Source organism: Rhinichthys klamathensis, unplaced genomic scaffold (genome assembly GCF_029890125.1).
Source record: "Rhinichthys klamathensis goyatoka isolate OS25496 unplaced genomic scaffold, OSU_Roscu_1.1 h1tg000141l_1, whole genome shotgun sequence".
NCBI lineage: Eukaryota > Metazoa > Chordata > Actinopteri > Cypriniformes > Leuciscidae > Rhinichthys > Rhinichthys klamathensis.
The window spans coordinates 489,906-515,195 of record NW_026606676.1 but is presented as its reverse complement, the minus strand read 5'-3'; the positions used below and the strand labels follow the sequence as shown (position 1 = coordinate 515,195).

The 25,290-nt window shown below is 36.5% G+C and overlaps 1 protein-coding gene across 5 annotated transcripts in view; it reads left to right on the top strand.

The window, feature by feature from the left end:
- cdk19 (cyclin dependent kinase 19) overlaps positions 1–25,290 on the top strand; it is a 96,217-nt gene that overhangs the window by 62,647 nt on the left and 8,280 nt on the right. For all 5 annotated transcript variants that reach the window (XM_056257673.1, XM_056257672.1, XM_056257671.1 and 2 more), the window contains exons 5-11: positions 642–699; positions 1,420–1,551; positions 1,628–1,771; positions 10,157–10,226; positions 10,856–10,928; positions 11,570–11,667; positions 12,330–12,408. In XM_056257673.1, the coding sequence (XP_056113648.1) occupies positions 642–699; positions 1,420–1,551; positions 1,628–1,771; positions 10,157–10,226; positions 10,856–10,928; positions 11,570–11,667; positions 12,330–12,408 (654 nt within the window). The remainder of the gene's footprint in view (positions 1–641; positions 700–1,419; positions 1,552–1,627; positions 1,772–10,156; positions 10,227–10,855; positions 10,929–11,569; positions 11,668–12,329; positions 12,409–25,290) is intronic.

Sequence of the window (25,290 nt, the reverse complement as noted above, 5' to 3'; positions counted from 1 at the left end):
ACCGAGTTTTTATTCTCGAAGCACAGCGACTTTATTCTCGAAATTTAATGAGTTTATTCTCAAGATTGTATTTCGACTTTTTTCTCGAAATTTACCGAGTTTTTATTCTCGAAACACAGCGACTTTATTCTCGATATTTAATGAGTTTATTCTCAAGATTGTATTCCGACTTTTTTTTCTCTCTAAATTTAACGAGTTTAATTTCGCATTATAATGACTTTAATCTCCAGATGGTTTTATTTTTTTATTATTGCTTGGCCCTAGTCCTCTTCCGTATAATTAAGGCTCAGTATCATCTGACTTAAATTTTATAATAAAGATGACTTCTCCCACATGTGTGTCATTAAGAAGAGCAATAGCTCAGCGCCTGCCTCTACAGGCTTGCAGCTTCCCTGTGAGACACAACATTTCCATAAACAAAAAGATGTCATGGTTGTGTGGCTCACACAGGTGTGAACAGATATACAGCCGTTAAGAGGCCATGACTTGATCAAGGCAAAAATATGAATTACCCCAAAGTTGAAATAATAATTAGCTCATCCATTTGATGAGGATGTTTTGCCGTAGCACCACAAGTTCACATGACATTCTCAGAGAAACAGAAATATCATTTGTGGTCATTTGTGACCTTTCTTTTTCAGAAACCTGCCAATATCCTGGTAATGGGGGAGGGCCCAGAGCGAGGAAGAGTCAAAATTGGTAAAAAGCTGTACTGGCTACATATAATTTTAATATAATTATAGGACTGTTATATTAGGCTGTCTTAGTGAAAAATGCCTTCAATTAGAGTTTTGTAGCAAATGATGTGGGGAAAAGAGGATATATTATGTAATTCTGCTGAACCTTTTCTTTTTTGGCCAACTTTATTTCCTTTTTAGGTGATATAGTCAAGCTTTAGAGAGCTTAGGCGGGCTATAGGTTCAGTCTGGGTAGATGTGAACCCATTGTCTTACATAAGGCACTATTCTGGGTGATGACTGTTGAAGGCTGTGGCCGCTATTTTTATCACCAGTGGAATTTGTTTTTGTGTTTGGTTACTCTGTGGCTTTCAATGTTTGCTTGAGCATTGGAGCCACTTCACTTAAGCAGCACAACTTTTAATTTAATCTCTCACACAATTTTATATCCTATTAAATTTTGAAAATGGCAACATTTCAACTTTGTATATTAATCAAATGATCCCTAGAATGTTTTCAATGTAAATGTACTATTTTAATAATACAGTTATGACACCACATTATCACTACCCCTGAAACCACCGGTCCAGAGACCACAACACAGTCCTTTACCTTGATTAAAATGCATACAACAACTGGTCATTATTAGCAGATAATCTTCTCGTCCTCTGTAAATGAAAAACTTGAGTACCTGTGATCGGAGTGGGGATATTTATTATGTTAATGTGTTTGTGTGTCATAGCTGATATGGGTTTTGCTCGACTATTTAACTCTCCACTGAAGCCTTTGGCTGATCTGGACCCAGTGGTCGTCACTTTCTGGTACCGAGCACCCGAACTACTGCTCGGGGCAAGACACTACACCAAAGCAATAGGTAAGGAATGCACTGTGTGTATTTCAGGCTGCGCTATTCGTATCTAATCCGTATTTAATATTCTGTTTCATTTTAGATATTTGGGCAATAGGCTGTATCTTTGCAGAGCTGTTGACGTCAGAACCAATCTTCCATTGTCGACAAGAGGACATAAAAACCAGCAATCCTTTCCATCATGACCAGTTAGATCGCATATTCAGCGTCATGGGCTTCCCAGCAGGTGACTGGCCCTGAACTTATCGCATACCCACCTTCACTACAGTATTATAGTCTCTGTGAATTCACTGGATTTCATTCTAATTAAATCAAAACACTTTTTCATCACCACTTTAATTTAATATATCTGAATTGGAATAATTAGGCCATGGCAGTTTCTGGCCAATAAGCAGACAGTGAGTTTGAGAGCTGCAATACCCACAGAAAGTTTTTTTTATTTTTTTTATTTTATTTATTTATCAGGGACAATGCACAAAGTACATTAATCTTGCGAAAAGATGTTTTGTGCCAGAGTTAGCCGAAGCTAATTTTCATCCGCAGTCCCCGGGCAGGTGCACACAATTTTTAAAACATTACATTACAAAACCACTATCAATAGTAAAAATAATGGCAAATAGGCTACACATAATATTAGTCAACGAAGATCATATAAAAACAAACAGATGTTCAAAATGAGAGAACATATTCAAAAGACAATCTCTACCCATAATATATACATTAAATGTGCTGATGCTGACACAGCTGGTTCTCAAGGATATATTTCTTTAAGTGTTGAGAAAAATGGTTCAGATCTATAGACAGCTTTAAACTGTTCGGGAGTTGATTCCATTGTTTAATGATTTTAAATGAATAAGCTGTCTGTGCAAAGGCGGAGGATCTTTTCGAGATGGCAAGATTTCTGTGAACAGTGGATCGGGATGTTCAGTTCGTTTGTTCTGAATAAAGTTTTATGAATTTTTTCATTGAGGGAGGAGCTAGATTATTAATAATTTTAAAAAACAGTTCTCAAATTTGTAAATTGAATTAGGGAATCAAAACTTAATACTTTGTATTTACGTAAAATATTGCAATGATGATAGCGAGGGGCTTTTCTGTCAAGCACCTTTAACGCCTGATTATAGATAGACTGATCGGAGCAGTTTAAGTGTAGTCTCGTTGGCCTGAGACCAACAGGACAAACAATAAGTGATGTGAGAAGAAATCATGGCATTAAAATACATGAAAGATGCCTCAATTGTCAAACTATTCCTAATATGCTTACAAATTGAAATATTATATTTAATGGAGTTAGACAGTTTTTTAATATGTTTTTTAAAACTTAACGTTTGATCTAGATGGACACCTAGATATTTAGTCTCTGTCATGATAGTAATTTTTTTGCCCATTAAAATAGATGTTAGGCATATCTTTTACTTTGTTCGACTTAGCGAAGAACATTCCAACAGTTTTTTTAGTATTTAGTGTTAAGCAAGAAGTTTTTAGCCAATTACTTATTTTGTCCATAGCTGAGGACAATTTAGTGGCTACTTGCTCCATATCCCTATAAGTGTTCAAATAGACAATGCATGATAGTCAATTTACAACCTGTTGGTGTATGAGCAGAGATTTATATTTCTTTAGGTTAGGAACTAACAACTTTATACATTTCTATGAAATTTCAACAAAAAAAAAAATCTCTTAATAGTGTTCTTGATATTGCCATTTCCATTAAGTTTAAATATTCTACGTGTTCTCGAAGCCTAAATTAGTTTGTTCGTTTGAATGCTTGCGTGGACCCTCTTCTCACATGTATTTGAGTTTCAACAAGTTTTATATAACTTGCATTAGGGGTGGAACGGTACACAGAAGTCACGGTTCGGTTCATACCTCGGTTCGGACATCACGGTTCGGTACGATTTCGGTACAATGGAGGGAAAAGCAAAACAAAAATGCAGATGGCATTGTATTTTTAAATAAGTTTTATTAATAAAGGCATAGAACCAGTTTATTTGTAGTGCACTGACAATAGTTTAATATAATTAGTTTATTTATTAAATTAATAAAAAGACAAAAAGACCTTGCGATATGTTTGGTAATTGTACCTGAATTAATTTAAAATTAATTTGCTATATTTCAGATCAATATATTTGTTTTCCTTAATTTTAATTAACATTATTAATTAACAATGTAACATTATTCTCATCTGAATTTATAAATAATTGATTTCTGTATAAAATAATACTACCATTAAAAACACATTCGATTTTCTTTTTTAATCAATGTAGAATGTGTAAGATTAGTGCTCCGAGGACAATAAATGAAAACCAATGCGATATGATGAATGTCCAAAAGATGGGACCCACAGACTGTTTTGAAATGGAGTTGGATAAATATGTTTTGATTTTAAAACTGTGTGTGTGATTTTGGTTGGGTGACAGTTGTAGGTTACAGTGTGACAAGAGTTTACAGTGTGACAAAAGCACAATGTTGTGTTTTAAAGCTAGTGTACACAAATATAAGTAAACACTTTGCAGGTTTAATGATCTGTATGAACAAAATGACGGAGTATGTTTTTTATGTTTCCACTGTTCGATCGTGCCAGCGCCTCTCTCTCTCTCTCTCTCTCTCTCTCTCTCTCTCTCTCTCTCTCTCTCTCTCTCTCTCTCTCTCTCTCTCTCTCTCTCTCTCTCTCTCTCTCTCTCGCGCACACACGCACACACGCACACACGCACACACACACACACTCCAGCATTGGAATCTTGACATCGCAGCCTGTTCATTGTGCGGTCACACCAAACGCGAATAGAGCGTCAAATTCGCGTCTAGTTCGACGCTAGTCCAAAGCGAATAGGACCCGCGTATAAAGCCAACGTTTGAACGCGCGTTCAGAGCTAAGCCGATGGTACAGATTATGTGTCCCTAAAGAACCCGCACATCTAACAGTAGTTCCGCATTACATTAATTAATTTGCACACGAGTGTTTTATTTTTATACCGTGTATTCTCCGTGTAAATTCGTGCACCGAACCGTGACGCCCATACCGTTTCGGTTCAATACCAATACATGTACCGGTCCACCCCTAACTTGCATATATAAATAGTTCAGCCATGGTTCTGATTGGTTCTTTCAATAGCCAGTTGATTTCACATATCCATTACTACTTTCCTTTATAACCACCACACATCCAAAGGAATACACTAACTCTGCGCACAATGCACATTCCCCTCCGCCTCCCCAGCACCACCTGCCTAGATCTTCAGATCTTTCTCTTGCAGAAGCAGTTTCCATTGATTTTATGGTCTGAGCATTTAGTAGAATAAAGTCGTACTTGCTGAGCAGCAGCAGCGTAGCAGTTCTAGTCTTTTATTGTTGATTTTTAAGCAAAATCCGTGATTATTAACTCTCTGGGGTCGGCGGTCTCGCCGGCGATACCAGCTCACTTTTTTCCTTATCAGTGCAAAAGAGACTCAAATTACTCTGTTAATTTTGATCTTACATATAAGTGTTGTACATCATTAGATCCTGTTAAGTTTCTATTTTTTTTGTGGATACTCACAATAAAAACAAAGTGTTGTGCTTTTCACCAAATAAAGAAAAACAAACATGATGCGAGTTTTGCGTTCTCTCTGTCAGTGAAGTCCATTCTGAAACGCGTCCTAAGATTAACTGTAACTCCGCGATTACTTGTCACACAGGCACGAGAGGTTTTTCTTTATGAAGCTTGAATTCTCTTCTTTTAAATGAAGTAATTTATATAAAAAACAAATATTCTCAGTTTATGCAATCTGTATGAAAAGAGAGTGCTGTCAGTATTTTTTCCCCCAGCTCATTACACTTCATTACGCGTTAATCTGACACGCCCACGGACGACGCGCGCTATTCAAACGCAAATGTCGAGGCAAGCCATGACAACGCCCACATCAGCTGTTCCACCGCGGCGGTAAAATGTGTGGTGTATTTGCTGCCTTTTACCGCTAAGAGGCGCTACAATCATAGACTCTGAAAAGTGTTCGTTTATTCCGGTTTATTCTCTCTAATGCGTAATCTGCTGCCGCACCGCGCTGATTCAGAGCGATTGAAAGCTGGTAGCAGAAGAATTCAACAAGTGAAACGTAGTTAAAATAATTCATAATCACAATACTGAAATTAGGCTACTGAAATGTAATTGAATAAATAATGAAAACATTTCAACATAAAACATTGCAATAAAAACATTTAGGCTACATGAACGAGGCTTTACAACTTTAACAGCGTACAGACGATAGCTCAGTGATCAACGCAACGACACGAGCTTCGAGGAGCTTCAACAGACCCGAGATCGAATCTCAATGTAGCATAGATGTTGTTAACCGATGTTGTCCTACGTTTATATTTTCCCACCTTGATGCTTAAATAGGTAACTGTTTATATCTGTTTACTTATTTAAAGTCAAGAGTTTTGTTTGATTATCATTACAACATAAATTTGCTACATTCCTGTAGAACCGCAGCTGCTGCACAAACGACAAAAACTGATGAAGATTGTCAGCCGATCAGAAAATGAAAATGAAGAAGCTCGTCTTTAGTCTGCTAAATTATTGTGTAATGTAAAAGAACACTAAAATTACTTAAGTTTGAAACCAAGTTCGAACATTTCAAGGTTTAAATTGTTTAATTTAAAACAGGGTTGCATCTTGTTTAGAGTTTATTTCTTTTGCGATGCAAAATAAGAAACACTAGGCTAATCTTATTCTTGCGACATTTTAAATTTGTATTGCCAAAGAAATTACAGCTAAATTAAACAATTAAAACAGTAGGCCTACAAAACGAAAATTGTCCAAAGAAACATAATTAAATTAAAAACATGCGTTTCTCTTTGCCTCTCTCGCGCTGGATCTCTTTTTAACAAGTTTATTTAGTCTCCCTCGCTGCGCGCGCGGGTCTCTCTCTCGAAATTAATCATTTCAGGGTAAAAACACATCATACAGCTGATAATACTGTATATGTCGCTGCGTGTCAGCCATACAAATCACGAAAAAATTATTTAACCTTTAATTGTTGCTTCAAAGACACAGCATGCCTTGTTGAATTCACCTTACAATAACTTCAATTGAAATTTTGTGTGAAAAAAAAACTTTAAATAGGCTACAATAAATAAACTACAATATTTATAATTTAATAAGATATGGGGCCTACATTTGGACACAGATTTATCCTTACAATAATTTTGCCTGCTCATCAGGCTGGCTATCCGACACTCTCCATATGAAAGAGGAACATTAACACCTTTGTCCAGCAACTGTCCCTCCAACCCCCCACAGGCTATCGGAGTCTGAGGCTGACTTAACACAAAGAGAAGTCGCAATTCACACTTAAATCGCCATTCTAGACAGTGTTGATAATGAAGGAATTAAATGATTTAAGTTACATGTAGCCTAGTGATATTTCTGTCATAAAAGTTTATTACTAAATATTTCATTATTTCAATAATTGATGAAATAAAACTGGTTTGGGGCAGCTTTTTCCAAGCAAAACTAAATATAATCTGAAAAAACGCTTGTGAATTTGTTGTCACTTAATATTAAAGTCTACAGGGATCTTTGGATCCTTACAACCAGGCATGCAATTTGTGAATTAAGTTTTTATTTTATTTTGTATTATTCAAATAAATATCGAAACACGGTGCTTCGTGGTAATGCTGCTAAATTAAATAACATTTATAGAATAATTATGAACTTAAATGAAACAATATCGCAACATTTCGACAAATACATTATTATGTTTTTACATTTTAATTCAGGGCGATTTAGCCTACATTTAATTAGAGCGAGATTTTCACCCATGTCTTGTCATTTTCTCATTGGGAAGCGCATGTTTGAGTAGATCCTCTGTACCTCTCGTTTTCATATGGATTAGCCTACATAATCAGATAACATTTATTAGCCTAAATATTTAGACATTTAAAGGCTTTAGACATAGCCGATTTCTTATCGTGACTGAGCTGAAGTGGCTTTCGGTTCATTTTTGTGACGCGCAGTTCCCGGAGACAGAGAGGACAGATATACTGTTTTTGTCGTTAGCCTAATATGAATACAAGTTTACAGTTTTGAACGATGTAAGCTACTCTACTCTTATCTGTATGACCAAAAAATTACGGAGTCGCCTATTAAGTTATTTTAGCTGTAATAATGAGATAAATAAATTAATCTAAATGAACGCGCCGCCGCGTTTGTCGAACACTAACTCACGATGCCAGAATAAAACCCGACTTTAGAAAAATGCATAGGGTCACTCGGCGTGGTGTGCCAAAACACTTAATTATAAACTTCAATATTTCATTCAAAATAATCTCAACACGCTTTGTGAAATTTTGAAAAGCCGTGCATGCATTAAGGCCACTGGAACTAATGAACAACTGAAACGCTGGTTTTGATTTTATTGTTTTTCGTTTAAACGTGCCTGTTGCATATCTCTATTTTATTTATTTGATATTGGTGAAGTAGCCTATAGCATTGATTAGCTGTGGAGGGAGGGGTGTGGGGATTAAAATAATTCAGCAGAAGTAGGGATGTTTAGACCAGAAGGAAATCCCAGTCCCCCCTGGCAAATCACACTTTACTTAAAACCATGTTTTTAAAAACTCTAGGTTGTAGGGAACAGACCTCTCTGCCATGCGCGCGCACGGTTTGGAGCACAATATCTGTCTCGCATGCACGCTCGCTCTAAATAGATTACGGGATATTTTAACTAATTTACGGTATAACTAGTCGATCACGAGTGGCTCAACAGGTAGATCTATAGATAAACTATATCTTTCAGGAATTTGACCGACCGGGTTGACACTTCAGCGTGAGAAATCGGGGGGGTGGCGTGAGAGCCTGGAATAAATAAATAAAAAAATATATATAGCCTATATAAAACAAAACTGTATGGTGTAACAGAGTTTTAGAGCTAGACAAATCTCTCTGCAATAATAAATATAAAATATACAGCAGACCATGTTTGTGCGGGATTTGAACCTGTGTCATCTTGATGATGAACCATCAGTTCTACCGCTCGGCTATGAATTTTGTTACTGAGAAATAACCAAACGTTTGATTCTCACATGAGCGAGAAAACGTTTTGTCTTTAGCCTGTGAGTGTAGGCCTACTTTAACCTTTTACAGTTTTAAAAGATTATATCTTATCTGTATGACCAACAATTTGTTGTAGGCTTATTTGGAAATTACCATAACTTGTAGTATTTCATCCTTAGGCTACTGTTAATAGACATTAGCCCCACTTACGTTTTGCTAAATGTCCCTTTGCGCCACCTGGCGGTCATTTCGCGTACGACTTTGAAATGCGACTGGTTTATTTTTACCGCGGTGGATGGCTAAAAATGGTATGTGGATGGCTAAAATGTGTGACTAAAAATGTGCTTTTGGCTTTCATTTATATTTTGATTGTTTGTATATATATATATATATATATATATATGTATATGTATATATATATATATATATATATATATATATATGTATATATATATATATATATATATATATATATATATATATATATATATATATAATGAGCCTTTCATTCAGGGGTGTCACACAAGAAAGAATGCAAGGACAATATATATATATATATAAATAAATAAATATTTATATACACACACACACACACACACACACACACACACATATATATATATATATATATATATGTGTGTGTGTGTGTGTGTGTGTATATAAATATTTATTTATTTATATATATATATTGTCCTTGCATTCTTTCTTGTGTGACACCCCTGAATGAAAGGCTCATTAGTATGCAGTCTGCTCAGGTGAGAACTGCCTAATTATTCATGAGGGGGTTGGGCCGATCCGCCCATCCGCATATTGCCTTTGCAAACAAAAAAATGTTTTTCACAATTTAAAACAATCTATTGTTTTATGTGAATGATTAGCCAGAATGATTTTCAGATCAATTTGAAGCAAATACTCTAGGCGACAACATCCACTAGTCAAAAGTCTTGTGGACAGATATTTAGTATGTTATTTGTGGCCATATATTAGAAAATTTATTTTTTAGTTTTTTCAATAACCACGCATAAACAATATTCTCTCAAAAATACAAACATGTACATACATGTTGCTCACATATAATGGTAGCCCTGTGTGTGCTATATAGAGTGTAATTTCACCTGTGCCATTAATATGTTTATAAGCAACTGAAAAATGCACAAATGTCAGAGCATGCCAAAACATCTCAAGGACCCCGAAAACACCTCAGACCCCAGAGGGTTAAATTACCCCCCCCCCCCCAGGCTATTATAGGCAAGTATAACATAAACACATTTCTGTTTCTCTGTTGATTTGTTCTGAATGATTCATGACTCATAAGCAATGTTCTTTGTATATTATTCTATTACATTTTAGCATGTAATTGATTTTTTAATGCTTAGAAATAAGTTAGGGTTATGGGTTAACATAAATACAGTTAGGGTTATTGGTTAACAGTATAATTACAGTTGTAACCAATGCAGGTACTTTAAATGTAAGTACAATGTAACAAATGCTTATTTTGACTCTTAGCCTTGTTAATTGTCACTGCGTGCTATTATAAAATGTAATTATATAATGTAATATATTTGTAATTCCTAGATAAAGACTGGGAGGATATCCGGAAAATGCCAGAATATCCAACTTTACAGAAAGATTTCAGAAGAACCACGTGAGTGCTGTATTTTCAAATGTATTTTCAACAGCAAAAACAAAATGAGTGTTGATTATCACGATTTATATTCATTTATGTGAGTGTTTAACTTTAAAGTTAGTCTATCAATTCAGTGCTGTACAGTTTGAACACAGCTAATTTAATATATATAATTCATGGCTATACTTAGAATTTTCAAACAAAATGAAACAGCGCACATCCCAAAAACAGTTTGAGCAGGTGTGTGACCAAAAACTTTTAAGAAGGCCTTCAAATAAGAACTAAATGACAGCACAATCCTCTCAAACATTTTATACTAGACAAAACATCGTTTTGACGGGAAGACAAAAAGATTACTTAAAATACTTTATCTCTTTGTAAAACTACATGATATTACTCACTTTTCTTCATATATTAACTTGTTCAATACCAAAACATGGTAAAGAGCGCAAATTATGTTTCACGAGATTAAAATGGATGGCAATGTGATTGTTTTCATCCCTCAAAGGGTTGAAATGTTAATTCTCTACCATTATATTTGAGTTTGAGAGCATTGTGGCAGTGTGCTGCCCTTTTGTGTATCCCTGTAGTAGACTTTAGCACTAAGTGTGCATGAGCATTAGTGATTCTTCAGATGTGTTTTACAGATATGCCAACAGCAGTCTCATCAAATACATGGAGAAACATAAAGTCAAACCAGACAGCAAAGTGTTTCTATTGGTGAGTCTGTTGTACACTTACACTTATCTCAACTTTTACTTTTACGTACAACATTATATGCTTCACAAAAACATTTCTTTTAAGATGGTTACTTATGTATATCCTTAGTTCCAGTAGTAAATTTCAATACTTTTGCAAATATCGCAATGATCCAGTAAGATTTTTGTGAAGGACTGATACTGTCATTGTCCACACAGAGATCTGGCTTACAGAGACTTACACTGTAAAGGGCTTTCTGAACACTAGTCGTCTAATCATTCAGAAAATCCCACCAACTCGATTATGCAGAATTGGTTTTGCACATCCTTAGAAATTGTCACGGCTGGGCTGAGGATGAAGACGAGGCAGCGAAGCGGACCAATAAGCAGTGTGCTTTATTGAATAAAATGAAGAGTAATTCAAACAAGTGGGAAGGCAACGTAACAGTGTGCGTAGCACAGACAACACCAGACGGTGAACTAAAGAAGCTGAGGGCATTTTACACACAGAGAACTAATCATCAAATAAGGAGTAGGTGTGAGTAAATCAACGAAAAACCATGGCGACGGAAGAAAAAAGACATAGAAAATGACAATAAACAAACTTAAAGTTCTTGAAAACGGATTGTGACAGTAATAGTAATGAATATGAATCTAATCTAGCTCCAGAAATTGCTGACAATGGACCCCACCAAAAGAATCACTTCTGAGCAGGCACTGCAGGACCCATATTTCCTGGAGGACCCCTTACCTACATCTGAGTAAGACTCATCCCACACGCACACACATTTAGATGCATGCCGAGTGATCTCGAAGGAAAATAAGATTTATGACCTAAAGTACTGTATGTGGACACCCGAACTCCACACCCATATGTGTCTGTTCAGCATGCACTTTTCAAAAGCATTAGCATTAATAGGGAGTTGACCTTTCCTAAAGGCTTCCACTTGATGTAGAAACAAGGCTTTGGGGATTGTTCTATCGGTGAGCTCAGGCACTGCCACTGGGCGATGGTTCTGGCTCTATGTTCCCTATGTTTATCTAATTCGTGTTCTGTGTGGCTCAGGTCTGGGCTTTGTGCTGGCCAGTGTAGTTGTTTCACACCAGACTCAGACATCACATCATTTTTTATGGATCTCACTCTGTTAGAAGAGAAAAGGACCAAATTCTCTAGAGTGTTATTCTGTGTTGTTGCCTTTATGTACTTAGCCAGACTCTTTAATTAGAAGGGGGTGTCTGCTTGTTTTAGGCCATGTCGTGTAGCATACCACAAATATTCCTGTCTTTCCTTTCAAACTGCTTTTATAGCAGCTTAAACATGAACTCTAGTCGTTCACCTGTCACCAGTTGTCCATATTTATATGGGAAACAGTTGCAGTTCCTATAAAAATAGTTGTAATGTTTTCTTTGTGTGTGTTTTTAGTGTATTTGCAGGATGTCAGATTCCTTACCCCAAACGAGAGTTCCTAAGCGAGGATGAACCAGAGGAGAAAACAGAGAAGGTAACAATGCCTGATTAAGAAACTTTACTTTTTCTCACACTCTGATTTGTTTTCCGGATGTGATCTATAGCACTCAGTAATTTTGCAAGAAATTAAATCAGATAATTTTGTTTGCATAGAATAGTCAGTATCCATCAAATCTACATTGGTTGCTATAACTATGACTTAAAGGGATAGTTCACCCAAAATTTAAAATCCTGTCATCATTTACTCACCCTCATGTCGTTCCAAACCTGTATGAGTTTCTTTCGTCAAGATGTTTTGAAGAATGTTTGTAGTTGACGGTAGCCATTGACTTCAATAGTATTTTTTTCCTACGATGGCTTCCGTCAACTGTCTGGTTTCCAACATTCGTCAAAATATCCTTTTTAGTTCAACAGGAGAAACTCATACAGGTTTGGAACAACATAAGGGTGATCTATTTTTTGGTGAACTCTCCCTTTAGGTGTCAGAACAACAGCAAGAGACATATGTGAGTAGACTGGAAATTTTGCCCATGTTTTTAGTATCTCTCATATAATCAGTTTTATGACATCTCATTGGTTGTCATGTGTATGTTGTACAAGACCCATTCTCATTTAAGACACAGTCAAGTGATCGGACTTTGGACACAGTTACATTAAAGCTGAATCAAAGGAAATCAGAGCTTTGCGTCTTAATGAATCGTTTTTGTGTGTGGTCTTATATATGCTGCCTAAATACAATGAAGATTTTATCAGGAGTTTTCAGACTTTTGTCATATATTGTTCCTGTTATAATATTTTAATTCTTGGTGATTTTAACATACATTCACGAGTCCGACTATCTTATTGCACCTAGAGTTCTGTTTTCAACCATAAACAGATTATTCATTCAGGTTGGAGGGTTGGGATCAAATCCCTCCTCAGATACATTCAAAATGTTCATCAAGTATTTTTGGGAAAGTTTAAAATGGAATTAAGATAAGCAAACAAATGACTTCTTTCTAATCCGCGTGAACACTTATAGCTCAAAGGTGAACATGTCTTTGTTGTTGTTTTGGTAACGCTTCCTTTTACAGTACAGTACTTATGTGTACTTACAGTGTACTTACCTAGAAAGTACTGGCTAATATAAAGTAAGTACATGGGTTAGGGGTCGGTTCAGGGTTAGTACCTAGTTATTACCCAGTAATTATAATTACTATAATAAGTACATAGTAAGTACATGGGTAACAGGACTGTAAAAGGAAGCGTTACCGTTGTTTTAAGTCCAAGGTTGTGAAAAAGAATTGACACATAAAATTAAGGGCCCTATTATACACCTGGTGCAATGCAAGTGTGTTTTGCTAGTTTCAGCCCGACGCAGTTTTCATTTTCACGTCCTGCGCCACGTTGTTTAAATAGCAAATGCATGTGCGCCCAGGGGCTGCTGGTCTGAAACCTGGTCTAAAGTCAATGGTGCAGTATTTTTTTATTTATTTAAAGAGCCCGTTGGTAATATGCGCCTACGGGCGGGTACAACACGCGCGTACACTCTGTTTATTACACACACACTCTCTCTGCTTATTACACACACAGGGACACTCAGCAGCACACAAACATGACAAATATTAAAAATAAAAGGATTACAATGTAAAAGATTAATATTGTGCACATAAAGATATGGTGGAATCCGGCTTGTCCCGTAGATGGTCTTTAACCTCGCGCACGAGCAGATCCGTTTGCGCTCTGGAGAAGCGTTCAGTTTTTCCACTTGCAAATTCCGTCATGTAAATAGCGAATCCGCCATGGTGCTTTTGAAGGGAATGGGAGATGAGACTCTGATTGATTTATTGCTGAATAGGTTTAGTACCTATTCCTGTTACGCCCAAAACACAGCCATTACTCATTAAGAGAATAGGGACGACCCTTTTAGACCATGCGCCGGGAGCGTCGACCATTTTTCCCATTCTTATACTAGCAAAAGTGGATTCGGACGTGCACTAAGTGCACTTGCACCCTGCGCTTTAGACCATGAGCTTAGATATTTAAAATAGGGCCCTAAAGCCTCCAGTACTGTCACTTCTTTGAAAGTTCAATTAAAATGTGTTTGTTTTCTTTGGCATTTAATTTGTGCAACAAAAAAATTAAAAAATTTTCTTCCAGCCTAACCCACTAAACAGTGTAGGCTAGTGTAGGGATACGCAGTTTTGACGCTTTCTTTAGAACATTTATTGATGTCAACCTTGCACAGGACATTGTGACCATGAGCAGGGCACTTTGGTCCTTCAGGGAGACTGTCCCTGTAAAAAGTGTACTGTAAACTACTTTAGATAAAAGCTTCTGCTAAAATGACTGCTTTATTACCGTTTCTACAGCTAATTTCTAATGTTACTCATTCCAGTGGAACCAAGAGTGAAGCTGAGTGTAAGAAATGAGGGAGCAGCAGAGCAAGCTGCTCAGATAGCAGTGTTGTTGAGCTGTGCACTCGGGCAATGAAGGATGAAACGTATCCAGGCAAAAGGCAAACAAATGCAAACAAACAAACACACGCAGCATAAAGCAACCAGCTCACGTCTCCAATGCTTGACTGAGCCAATATTTACCCTTACATTTAGTGACTTTAGCCAACTCATATAATGTTCATGTTTTTCTGTGTAGTACAATATGTGGATGGCTGTGGTTGTGTTTGACCAAATGAACCTTCCAAACACATCCATTACACTCAAAGACCTACAGAACTGGATTGGGTTCCTACCACACAAAAACCCTTATTTACCAAAGGTTTGCATGTACAAAAAACATGCACACATGACAGCACACGCAAAAAAGCTGATCTACTAATAGTAGGCTACTTAAGACTGCGTCTTTCATTCTATTGTGTCATTTTCTGAGTGTTTCCCACACAAAACACAAGGCATTGTCATCGCATACCCAGTGCATTCCTGTCGGTATTCAATCATTTCCTGTGTTTTGTTCAGAAGTATATTTGTATTTAAGATAAAATCATAACTAGGCTTTGGCAGCCTCAAACCACGGCAGCGCCAGCATGTCAATAAATTAAATGTTATGATATTTTCTATATATAATCCTACATAGCCTACATGTGACTTGCTTGTGTCCATCGAGTAAGCAATAGTCATTGATCTGACACTTCTATGATCTTACAGTTTCAGTTGATTGATCACAGATCTGCTTATCTTGCCTATTTTACACCAATTCGATTTTAGAGCCAGACATGTATGTTTTTTAATAAGTGGTTGACTCATATCGAGTTTTTGCCTGTATCTTCTGGGTTTGGCTCTTTTAAAATGAACTAAATGTGAAAACACCCTTATAGAGTTGGATGGTGGATAGACGATATAAACGATATCACACTATTTAATTTAAAGATTGTAAATATCACATAAATAACTTCATCAATGAAATGTATATTTTTTTTACATAATATTTAATAAAAAAATAATTTCAAAATCAATCCACAGATTTATACTTTATAGCAACTTCTTGATTCTGTAATCTTAGTATAGTGTTTTCCACAAATAAAGAAATAGTTAAAAACCTATATATATATATATATATATATATATATATATATATATATATATATATATATACAGGTCCTTCTCAAAAAATTTGCATATTGTGATAAAGTTCATTATTTTCCATAATGTAATGATAAAAATTAAACTTTCATATATTTTAGATTCATTGCACACCAACTGAAATATTTTAGGTCTTTTATTGTTTTAATACTGATGATTTTGGCATACAGCTCATGAAAACCCAAAATTCCTGTCTCAAAAAATTAGCATATCATGAAAAGGGTCTCTAAACGAGCTATTAACCTAATTAACTAATTAACTCTAAACACCTGCGAAAGATTCCTGAGGCTTTTAAAAACTCCCAGCCTGTTTCATTACTCAAAACCGCAATCATGGGTAAGACTGCCGACCTGACTGCTGTCCAGAAGGCCATCATTGACACCCTCAAGCAAGAGGGTAAGACAGAAAGAAATTTCTGAACAAATAGGCTGTTCCCATAGTGCTGTATCAAGGCACCTCAGTGGGAAGTCTGTGGGAAGGAAAAAGTGTGGCAAAAAACGCTGCACAACGAGAAGAGGTGACCGGACCCTGAGGAAGATTGTGGAGAAGGACCGATTCCAGACCTTGGGGGACCTGCGGAAGCAGTGGACTGAGTCTGGAGTAGAAACATCCAGAGCCACCGTGCACAGGCGTGTGCAGGAAATGGGCTACCGGTGCCCCATTCCCCAGGTCAAGCCACTTTTGAACCAGAAACAGCGGCAGAAGCGCCTGACCTGGGCTACAGAGAAGCAGCACTGGACTGTTGGCTCAGTTTTTTTCATGTCATTCGGAAATCAAGGTGCCAGAGACTGGAGGAAGACTGGGGAGAAGGAAATGCCAAAATGACTGAAGTCCAGTGTCAAGTACCCACAGTCAGTGATGGTCTGGGGTGCCATGTCAGCTGCTGGTGTTGGTGCACTGTGTTTTATCAAGGGCAGGGTCAATGCAGCTAGCTATCAGGAGTTTTGGAGCACTTCATGCTTCCATCTGCTGAAAAGCTTTATGGAGATGCAGATTTCATTTTTCAGCACGACCTGGCACCTGCTCACAGTGCCAAAACCACTGGTAAATGGTTTACTGACCATGGTATTACTGTGCTCAATTGGCCTGCCAACTCTCCTGACCTGAACCCCACAGAGAATCTGTGGGATATTGTGAAGAGAAAGTTGAGAGACGCAAGACCCAACACTCTGGATGAGCTTAAGGCTGCTATCGAAGCATCCTGGGCCTCCATAACACCTCAGCAGTGCCACAGGCTGATTGCCTCCATGCCACGCCGCATTGAAGCAGTCATTTCTGCAAAAGGATTCCCGACCAAGTATTGACTATTGAGTGCATAACTGAACATAATTATTTGAAGGTTGACTTTTTTTTTTGTATTAAAATCACTTCTTTGATTGGTCGGATGAAATATGCTAATTTTTTGAGATAGGAATTTTGGGTTTTCATGAGCTTTCAAATCATCAGTATTAAAACAATAAAAGACCTGAAATATTTCAGTTGGTGTGCAATGAATCTAAAATATATGAAAGTTTAATTTTTATCATTACATTATGGAAAATAATTAACTTTATCACAATATGCTAATTTCTTTAGAAGGACCTGTATATATAATGGCTATATACACTCACCGGCCACTTTATTAGGTACCCCATGCTAGTAACGGGTTGGAACCCCTTTTGCCTTCAGAACTGCCTCAATTCTTCGTGGCATAGATTCAACAAGGTGCTGGAAGCATTCCTCAGGGAGTTTGGTCCATATTGACATGATGGCATCACACAGTTGCCGCAGATTTGTCGGCTGCACATCCATGATGCGAATCTCCCGTTCCACCACATCCCAAAGATGCTCTATTGGGTTGAGATCTGGTGACTGTGGAGGCCATTTTAGTACAGTGAACTCATTGTCATGTTCAAGAAACCAATTTGAAATGATTAGAGCTTTGTGACATGGTGGAAGTAGCCATCAGAGGATGGGTACATGGTGGCCATAAAGGGATGGACATGGTCAGAAACAATGCTCAGGTAGGCCGTGGCATTTAAACGATGCCCAATTGGCACTAAGGGGCCTAAAGTGTGCCAGGAAAACATCCCCCACACCATTACACCACCACCACCAGCCTGCACAGTGGTAACAAGGCATGATGGTTCCATGTTCTCATTCTGTTTACGCCAAATTCTGACTCTAACATCTGAATGTCTCAACAGAAATCGAGACTCATCAGACCAGGCAACATTTTTCCAGTCTTCAACTGTTCAATTTTGGTGAGCTCTTGCAAATTGTAGCCTCTTTTTCCTATTTGTAGTGGAGATGAGTGGTACCCGGTGGAGTCTTCTGCTGTTGTAGCCCATCCGCCTCAAGGTTGTGCGTGTTGTGGCTTCACAAATGCTTTGCTGCATACCTCGGTTGTAACGTGTGGTTATTTCAGTCACTGTTGCCCTTCTATCAGCTCGAACCAGTCTGGCCATTCTCCTCTGACCTCTGGCATCAACAAGGCATTTCCGCCCACAGAACTGCCGCTCACTGGATGTTTTTTCTTTTTCGGACCATTCTCTGTAAACCCTAGAGATGGTTGTGCGTGAAAATCCCAGTAGATTAGCAGTTTCTGAAATACTCAGACCAGCCCTTCTGGCACCAACAATCATGCCACGTTCAAAGTCACTCAAATCAACTTTCTTCCCCATACTGATGCTCGGTTTGAACTGCAGGAGATTGTCTTGACCATGTCTACATGCCTAAATGCACTGAGTTGCCGCCATGTGATTGGCTGCTTAGAAATTAAGTGTTAACGAGCAGTTGGACAGGTGTACCTAATAAAGTGGCCGGTGAGTGTATATATATATATATATATAAATGGGTATATACAGTATATATATATATATATAATAGCTATATATATATATATATATATGGTAGGGCTGTGAATCTTTGGGTAGGCAGCGAATCGATTCGATTCACGATTCATAGGTTTTCGATTCGATTCAAGAACGATTTTTGCAAATTCAGAAAGATTCGATTCGATGCGATTCACATTAAAATTCGATGCGATTCGATTAATTCGATTCGATTCTTAATTTTTATATGCATTCATAGGATTATTTAAATGCTTCCCCCAATGGGTCTTAGTCAGGGTGTGAATTATACAGCTGGCTTCGGGGGTCAGAGAGTGGGAACAAAAAGAAAGAGAAAAAAAACAACGACATTTTGTCTATTGTTAACGTTAGTTCATGTTAGTTTTTAATGAATCTATTCTTATAAAAAATATTTCCAAAGCCTATAAATTAGCATTTGTAAAATTGTAAACCAAGATTTAAAAAGGCTTTAAAAGTATAGTTCATCATGCTAACTATTTTGTAGGAATGGATACACAACCTTAAAGTGTTCCTACATTAAACATCCTTCCATTGTGAGACTAAAAATACCATGAACTTTCCCAACTAAAACCTTAACTAACGTTTCCTCATGGAATAGCTATACTCTTTGTTTTCTCTTTATCCGACTGAACATTTTCCTTGTGATTCTGAAAGAAAACGCGCCGGCTGTCTACACTGTAAAAAATAAAATCGTAAAAAAACGGTCAATGACTGGCAGCTACGGCTGCCAAACAAAAACCGTAAAAATAAAGTAAAATATCCTAATTTAAATTGAGTGCAAAAAACTTTTCCAAACTTTGTCCTTAAATGTTTTACAGAAAAACACTGTTATTTTACAGTTATTTCCTGAATTATTATGATCAAACACCTTCACTGTGAAAAAAGGTAAAATGACTGTCAGCAATGGCTGCCATACAAAAACCATAAAATGAATGCAAAATATCCTAATTTAAATAATAAATACTATTGCAGAAATCTTCATTAAGCTTTTTAACAGAAACACTGTTCTTTCACATATATATATATATATTTACTGAATTTTTACTAAAAAACATATTCACTGTAAAAAGTAAATATCTTGCTATAAACTACACGCATGATTTACTGATTATATGTCATCAGCAACTACACAGTTACTGTCTGTTAAATAAAGCAACATGCAGCATTTCATCAGTGTCTCTCTGCTCATCCTGGACTGAAGCTCAGGCTCTACTCTTCAACACAATGGTGACACACAAAACACACCATACAGAAACAATTTACATCCCAACAGAACATTAAACACTAACAGATCTCTCAAGATCTCAGCATCTTCACTTATTACAATCCAGACTTCTTTCATACTAACATTCCTATTGAGAAATAACAGAGGTTTAGAAGGTGATATTTTATTGAAAATAATAAAGTTTGATGTCACCATGATAGAGGTCAGTGTTGGCTTTAGTTGGGCTCTTGACCCTTCATATATTAACATTAGTTTTTCTCTTAACTGTGCATGTCTTTAATGCATATTTCTTATTGTAGGAAATCGAGAGAAACTCAGATCAGATGATGTTGGTCACTTAATAGTGATAATATTCATCAAGCAGTTGTCTGCTGTATTGATACCACCTGATTGGCATGACTTTTTAATGACTGAATAAGTTGTAAAATGTTAATTGTTAATTTAGAATGCCAGTATTGCTATAGAAGATCCTTCAATGCTTTGATATAGGGCTGCACGATTAATCGCACGATATTGTTATGCGCATCTCATCAGTAAAGCCGGTTCCTTGATTAGTAGTAAATCACCTTCACCTGCTTTCAGATGGACGATATGATGCAGATATGAGTGTTAAATTAACACTCAAGAGTGTTAAAGTTAATGAGATAATTAAGTGATTAATTTAGTGATCATTGAGCATTATTGAGGACACCTGATGTTAACAAGCATAATCACTGAAGGAGAAAATCTAAAATTGTAAGCCACCGTTATGGCGATCAGTGTTTGCTTTAGTTGGGCTCTTGATCCTTATACTTTAAGTTTAATTTTTGTTTGTCTGCTATTATTGATTTATTACAGTCAAATGAACAAAGACAAGTGTGATCTGATAGTGTTGGTTATGTTTTGACATAATCATGCTGTGATCTGAAAAATGGAACTCATTCAGATGATCTGGTTTAACTTGATAGCAACAGTTTAGTGGTTCTAAGGCATATGATAATTGTATTTTTCTTATAATCCAAAACATTTATTAAAAATTGTTATGATCAAATCACTTTCAAATGCATTTATTTAGAAACACAGACATCAATAATCAGCCTGTGAATCTCAACCGTGGTGACAATAATAATCCTTGTTGCCACCAATCACAACTCATTAATGGCTCCCATCATGCATTGCGGTATGAATAAATTATGATCTGAATTGTCTATGTAATTTACTTTTCCTAATTTAATATTCTGCTCGTCACCATTGTTGAGATGCATTGACTGAATCTTGATATCTGTGTGTGCCTAAAAGAAAGACTTTTTTTTTTTTCAACTTTTAAGAAATCCTTTATATTATATCTCAAATTCTGGATATTTATGCAGAATCTCAGTTATGCTGTAACCAACAGCATAAATCACAAACAATTAGTTCAAATGATGAATGTCATATTATAACCAACACCATTAGATAATTTTTTTTTCTTTGTTCATCTGGCAGTTATAACTCAGATACATCAGCCAAACAAAATCTAAAGTTAATATTATAAGGGTCAAGAGCCCAACTAAAGCAAACACTCATCTCCATAATGGTGACCTGAAATTCCGGTTTTCTCCTTCAGTGATTCTGCTTTAGGTGTCTTCAATAATGCTCAATCTTCACTCAATTAATCACTTAAATATCTCATTAACTTTAACACTCTTGAGTGTGGACTCATATACACTCCCAGGTGTGTTAATTTTTGCTGTGTACAAAGAGCCGTAGTTAACTGACAAGCTGAGCCATATCGCATTAAACATCGTTGGCGATATGTCCTTGATTTTAATGCGATTTGGCTCAGCTTGTCAGTTAACTACGCCTCTTTGTAGTAAATGCCGCTCCATCTGAAAGCAGGTGAAGGTGATTTACTACTAATCAAGGAACCGGCTTTACTGATTAGATGCGCATAACAATATCGTGCGATTAATCGTGCAGCCCTACTTTGATATAAGATTTTATGAAGTCATTAGGCAAAAAATGTTTTGACAGGATCATACAGACTCACTCAGACATCAATAATTAGCGTATGAATCTCAACAATGGTGACAATAAAAAAAAAATCTGACCTATTATAAAGTCACAAAAAGGCTTTGTTGATAGTCACCATTGTTGAGATTCATATGTTGATTCTTGATGTCTCCATACTCCTAACAAACTCGAAAAAATGTATGTAGAATATATAATTTTTTTTTAGTTTGAGATTGCATTAATACTGATCTCACAATATTTCAACAAATCATGTGAAAAAAAGTATAACTTTGTATAACACTAAAGTCCATCTATATATAATGTATTCACAGCCAATAGAGATTTGACTGTCATATCAATGAATCAGATCATCATATGATGACTATAAAATCATCAATAAATTATCAAGATCATCTTATATTTTCTCTTGCAATTATTGCCATAATAAATGTGCATCAAAACACAGTTAAAGCAACCAGAGAAAAAGTAATGTTGAAACTCAAGAGTCATGAGCCCAACTAAAGCAAACACTGATCTCAATCATGGTGACATCACATTTCTATTAAAGTTTTTTACACTTTATTTAAATTAGGATATTTTACTTTAATTATATGGTTTTTGTTTGGCAGCCGTAGCTGCCAGTCATTTGACCCTTTTTTTACGATTTTTTTACAATGAAGGTATATGATGATAATAATGCAGGAAATACCTGTGAAATAACAGTGTTTTTTTGTTTTATTTGAATTAGAAGATTTTACTTTAATTTTATGGTTTTTGTTTGGCAGCCATAGCTGCCAGTCATTTTACCCTTTTTTTACGATTTTTTTACAATAAAGGGATATGATCATAATAATGCAGGAAATACCTGTGAAATAACAGTGTTTTTTGTTTTATTTGAATTAGAAGATTGTACTTTAATTTTATGGTTTTTGTTTGGCAGCCGTAGCTGGCAGTCATTTGACCCTCTTTTTACGATTTTTTTTTCCACTGAAGGTATATGATTGTTATTTTACAGGTATATCCTGAATTATCACAGTGTTTTTCAGTTTATTTAATTTAGGATTTTTTACTTTAATGTTACAGTTTTTTGGGGGCTGCCAGTCATTTGATCGTTTTATCATTTAACTTTTTTGTTACTGTTTAATTACAGATTATATTTGTAATTTTACATACATTTTTATGTAATTTAAGAAAACAGAAAAAATACTGTATGAAAAATACAATCAATTTCCTGTATAAAAAATGTGAATTACTGCAATTTGTCATTAATGTCACAATACCTAAAATAACAGCTGAATTTTTATTTGACAGATATTATTTGTAATTTTACAGTGTTTTGATTACAATTTAAAATGAAAGAAAATGATCGTCAAAAAATCACAGTTATTTTCTGTAAAATTAGGATTTTTTTTTACAGTGTACTTGTGCTATATTAACGATTACGAATGCAACTTTAATGCGCATCTGATTGATGGATAAACCACGCGCTCTTATTTCAGTGTAATTAATGTTGTAGTTATTTCATCAGTTCAGTTTAACGACATTAGGTTACATTTCATTCATCATTCATGATTAATCGGTGTACATTTTAGACACCTATTATACGTTTTCTCTTTCCATGTAATAAATGCGCACCCTTGAATAAGTGGGGTTTTACTTTAACTGCTCAGGATGGGTATGACCCATTTCCGTAAAACTTCAGTAGCCTATCTTATCTTAAAGAAAATAACGGTGACATTCCCACGCAACGAACGCGTTGATTCATAGCAGTGACCGCGCAATGACAGCTTTATCAATGGCTTGCTTTCTCGAGAGCTGTCATCTGCTCATGTGAACACCAATGGCTGTCCTGAGGAGAGCTCAAACACGGACTGCTCAAAAATCTGCAGATGAGAGCTATATGGGACCGAGCGCGAGCGAAATCCAGTGAAAGATGGTAAGAGTGCAGCGAGTATGTGAGAGCTGTGAGGACGCGAAATGACGCCGCACAACGCCTCATTAATTCGCGCATGTAGTTATTTAATGACTGTTTTTATGTTTTAAAGCACTGAATCGATATAGAATCGCAAATTATTCGATTCTTAGCATTTTAAATCGAATATTGACCGAAATAAACGATTCACAATTCGAAATACATGTTTCAAGATCGATGCATATGCATCGTCAGGATTTGTAATCGATGCATCGAGAAAACGAATGAATCGTTACACCCCTAATATATGGGTATATACAGTATATGTGTATATATATACAGTATATATATAATAGCTCTATATATATGGGTATATACAGTATATAATATCTCTATATACACTCACGTAAGGATTATTAGGAACACCATACTAATACTGTGTTTGACCACCTTTCGCCTTCAGAACTGCCTTAATTCTACGTGGCATTGATTCAACAAGGTGCTGAAAGCATTCTTTAGAAATGTTGGCCCATATTGATAGGATAGCATCACACAGTTGATGGAGATTTGTGGGATGCACAACCTGGGCACAAAGCTCCCGTTCCACCACATCCCAAAGATGCTCTATTGAGTTGAGATCTGGTGACTGTGGGGGCCATTTTAGTACAGTGAACTCATTGTCATGTTCAAGAAACCACTTTGAAATGATTCGAACTTTGTGACATGGTGCATTATCCTGCTGGAAGTAGCCATCAGAGGATGGGTACATGGTGGCCATAAAGGGATGGACATGGTCAGAAACAATGCTCAGGTAGGCCGTGGCATTTAAACGATGCCCAATTGGCACTAAGGGGCCTAAAGTGTGCCAAGAAAACATCCCCCACACCATTACACCACCACCACCAGCCTGCACAATGGTATCAAGGCATGATGGATCCATGTTCTCATTCTGTTTACGCCAAATTCTGACTCTACCATCTGAATGTCTCAACAGAAATCGGACTCATCAGACCAGGCAACATTTTTCCACTCTTCAACTGTCCAATTTTGGTGAGCTCTTGCAAATTGTAGCCTCTTTTTCCTATTTGTAGTGGAGATGAGTGGTACCCGGTGGAGTCTTCTGCTGTTGTAGCCCATCCGCCTCAAGGTTGTGCGTGTTGTGGCTTCACAAATGCTTTGCTGCATACCTCGGTTGTAACGAGGGGTTATTTCAGTCAAAGTTGCTCTTCTATCAGCTTGAATCAGTCGGCCCATTCTCCTCTGACCTCTAGCATCAACAAGGCATTTTCGCCCACAGGACTGCAGCATACTGGATGCTTTTCCCTTTTCACACCATTCTTTGTAAACCCTAGAAATGGTTGTGCATGAAAATCCCAGT